General features: G+C 35.2%; 1 protein-coding gene across 1 annotated transcript; it reads right to left on the bottom strand.

The window, feature by feature from the left end:
• Positions 1-1219: 1219 nt before the first annotated feature.
• Positions 1220-4051, bottom strand: LOC134279327 (uncharacterized). The gene is made up of 2 exons (XM_062761698.1): positions 3697-4051; positions 1220-3575 (listed from the first exon to the last, which is right to left on the bottom strand). Exon 2 carries the CDS (start codon positions 3545-3547, stop codon positions 1892-1894), a length of 1656 nt encoding a protein of 551 aa, XP_062617682.1. The 5' UTR covers positions 3548-3575; positions 3697-4051; the 3' UTR covers positions 1220-1891.

The raw sequence follows: 4051 nt of genomic DNA, 5'->3' as shown, positions 1-4051 counted from the left end.
CGATCTATTTTTAGATAAATGTAGAGGAAATAAATCCTTGTATTCACGTGGAACGTCACGTGCAGGTCAATAAAAGGTAGTTGGATCCCAGCCAATCTGAGAGATGGAAATTATTTAATCATGTAATAAATGTAAAATATTTGGACATCTGAACACTACTTTGTGATACTTTTTCCCATTTTTTTTCTTAAAAAATCAGCTTTTCTCTATATCTACAAGAAGTTTATCTTGGTTGATTTTGCACAATGTAGCGAAGTTACAGATCACGCTTTGTCTATTCCTTATCTCGATAAGATGTGGATTAGTTTAATTCTCCACGATAAATCAAAGTCCAGGCTTTTTGATATCATGGACAGCTGCTTTTTTAATAAAAATGGAACTCGTACATTTATTTACCTCGTCACTGGTCAATTGCAAAATTGTTTTGTTAAATTACATTTTGATTGCACGCAAAAGTACTCTGAAGTTGACATCAAAGAGATGCCTGAGTTTCTGAACGACAATATCTCTGTGGTTTTTGGAGACCAGATATTTCAACAATCTATTGGAATTCCCATGGTTACCAATTGCCCTCCAATATTAGCAGACCTTTTTTATATTCATATGAAGCAGACTTTGTGCAGAATCTAACGCTTGAAAAGAAGAAAACACTTGCTGTGGCCTTCAACTCGACAATTAGATATATCGGCGACACATTGTCAATTAACGATGGTCATTTCCATTCCTACGTAGATACGATATATCCTGGTGAGCTTGGGATAAAAGATACCACAGAGTCTGACACATCTGCTTCAAACCTGGATATTTTACTTGAAAAAGACGTTAATGATAATCTTACAACCGATCTCTATGATAAACTTGATGACTTTAACTTTTCTATCGTCAACTTCCTTACTTTTGCAGCAATATACCCTCATCACCTGCATACGGGCTATACATATATCAGTTGATTCGATACACAAGAGCATGCTCTATGTATGAACAATTTCTAAAACGAGGTAAATTATTATCAAGCAAGTTAATGAGCCAAGAATATCAACAGTCTCGTTTTAATTATGTCATCATTTCGCAATTTCTATGGCCAATACAATTACCTTGTCAGCAAATACAATTTATCATTGAGTCAAATGCTGACTGACTTTTTCCTACTAATTGTTAGTCCATTATTGATACACTGAATTGACGATGGATTTCTCCGTTATTTCCCGATTATGAAAAAAGCACACGGCAGGTGTGACCGGTCAGCAGGAGATGCTCACTTCCCTCATAGCACCTGACCCCACCTCTGATGTTTCAGAGGTCCATGGTGGCTCTTCTCTTATTTTGTAGTTTTTTATGGACTTTGACGTTGAATAATGTTCGTTTTCTCCATATCTTTCTTAATAGATAGTTTGCATGTCTTAACAGCTGTGTGAGATTTGCGTATCACGGCAGCCTCTTTGTGTGCTTGTTGTGATCACTGTATTTAAGGAGGAAAAATTATCATTTGATAAAGTGATAGGGGAATGTTTGAAATAAGGACGCCGTGGTGAGATGCACTTTTTCTGAAGAACAAATGGCAAGACCAAATAAAAACATATAGAATGACGAAATATGCAGTGATTTATTTTCATTTTTTTTTCGGAAAGTATCTTAGGAGCATCTTGAATTTCACTGCAAAATTTAAACAAAAAATTAATATTTAAAGATATAATTGAGTTTAAAAAGTTGCAATTTTTACAATGCCAAGCAGAAAAAGTATCTATATTTCAGCGATTATGAAATCTGATTGAGAAATGGACAACTTATAATAAGCAAATACACTGTTAATTTGTAACGTTAGTGAATACGCATCTGTACAAGGAAATAAAAAGCTAATTATCTTAACATCATTACTGTGTGTGTTTTCTGCTTATTCCATGTACTGGATCACCTTTACGTCTCCTTTTTCATATAATCCAACCCACAAATTTCCTTCAACATCCACACTCAGTCCAAGGGGCCTAGATAGTTCACAATCATCTACACATTTCAGAAACTTTCCATCTTCGTTAAGAATGTGAAGGCAGTCGTTGGTCCAATCAGTTACAATGATTTGACTCATGGAGTCTGTCACTAGCTGATTAGGATCAAATGGTTTCTTCATTTTTGCTAGTGAACCATCGTATCGGAATCGGACTCTTCCTGCCTTGTCTACAACGACCACTGCCTTAGCATTGCGATCAGATGCACAGATGTCACCATTGTTGTTCTCTGCGATAAACAAAATAAAGTTTCCACTTCCATAGATTTCTACTTCATTTTCATCTTTGAATATTTCTTGTTTGATTGTCTTTCCCTGATATCGGACAATCTTATTCTGATCTCCGTTATACAGATTGACCAGCACATCCCCTGATTTGCTACAGCTTAATCCAGCTGGTTTCCAGTCCATTGGTGTGGTGATCAGTACCTCTGTTTTACCGTCTTTGACAGTGTTAACAGTTCCATTCTCATGATCACTGTATATCAGGTCTCCTTGAATGGTTACCGAGATGTCACTGGGCTGGATTTGACATGAGGTGGTGAAGGTATCCAGTAAAGATCCCTGTTTGTCAAAACATCTTATAAATCTACCTAAACCACTAATCCAGACTTTATCTGCTCCTAAAGTGGCTAATCTATTTAAAAGGTTAACTCCAGTAGGAATCGTTGCAATTACTCTGGCTTTGTCTAGTAACTCTTTTGTAGAGGGATGGGAATCTTCATCTGTTAGACTGGAAGTAGATGTCTGACTCAATTTAACCATGTATTCTCCTAACTCTATTCTAAATTCCTTCCCTTTTACTGTGCATGTTTTCAATGAAGGAAGGACAACATCAATGGCTTCAGGAGTGCCCCTGTATTCTGTCAGTTTGGATTGATAATTGGAGACCTCAGACACTTTTAAGGACTCTAGCAATTCTTTGTTTCGTTGTACTGTCTGGATCATTTCTGAAATAGAGTTTTCAAGTTTGTCTTGGTGTGATTTCAGCATAGTCTGATGGTTATCTCTCAATGATTTGATCAAAGTACTGAATTTGTTGAAGATGCTGTCTACTTCTTGATGCCAAACTTTTCTTTGATTCTCTGTTTCTTTTTCAAGATCAATATATTTTTCCTTAGCCAAAACTTTATCTTTTTCTGCATCTTCAATTTTCTTGTTAGACTTAGGAATCATTCTTGATTCGATTTCTCTATTTTCTTTTTGAATTTCCTTTATCTTTTCATTGAAGTTGTTTGGTAAGTCTCTTATGATGTGTCCATTATGCAAATCGATTACGCATTTCATGCAGACTGGAACATCGCACTGTTGACAGTGGGCCTCATATCTCTGACTGGAGTGAAATTTACATTCTGGTAATTTAAAGTGTGTCTTTTTGTTCTTAAAAGGAACAATGTCATGTGTCAATGTCTTCTGATTTTTGACATGTTTGTTGATACATTCCGCACATAAATTGACCTGACAGTTATTACAAAATTGTTCTGTGGACATGTCGCAAAGGTCACACATAATTGCTTCTTGGGCCCAGGACAGAGGAGTGGCCATTTTATTGCTTGATCGTCAAAAGTTTTATCTGTAAATAGATTTTTACACGGTGAATTTTTATATTGTATGATGATGAGGTTTGCAAATATTGAAAGCGTTATACAATACAAAATGTAGCTAAACTCAAAATTATTTGTTTTTATACGTACAAATATCTTTGATAACACATGCCCAAGCACAATTCGTAATCATATGATGAAATCGGTCAACTTTGACCATTAATTTAGCCATTTTTCTGTAATAGATTGCAAAAATATTACATCTTCTTTCATAGCGAATTAGTTCTGTACGAAGCATTTTCGTTTAAATTTAGCAGAAAAAAACCCTTAATGTGAAAGGATTAAGATTTGAAATTAATATCTATACCAGGCTCCGGTCTCCCCAGTCCAGTAGACGAAATAACAAAATTTGCAGATATCTATCTTTTTAATAGAAATACTCTACATTGTACACAATAACTATACAACTATGTTGTTTGTAGTTTTTATAAGTTTTTGTTACTGT

The sequence above is a fragment of the Saccostrea cucullata genome, unplaced genomic scaffold, assembly GCF_032062105.1.
Source record: "Saccostrea cucullata isolate Sc308-1 unplaced genomic scaffold, CSIRO_AGI_Scuc_v1 ctg6314, whole genome shotgun sequence".
Lineage (NCBI taxonomy): Eukaryota > Metazoa > Mollusca > Bivalvia > Ostreida > Ostreidae > Saccostrea > Saccostrea cuccullata.
Note: the sequence above shows the minus strand (reverse complement) of the source record. Positions and strands in the feature narration are given on the sequence as shown.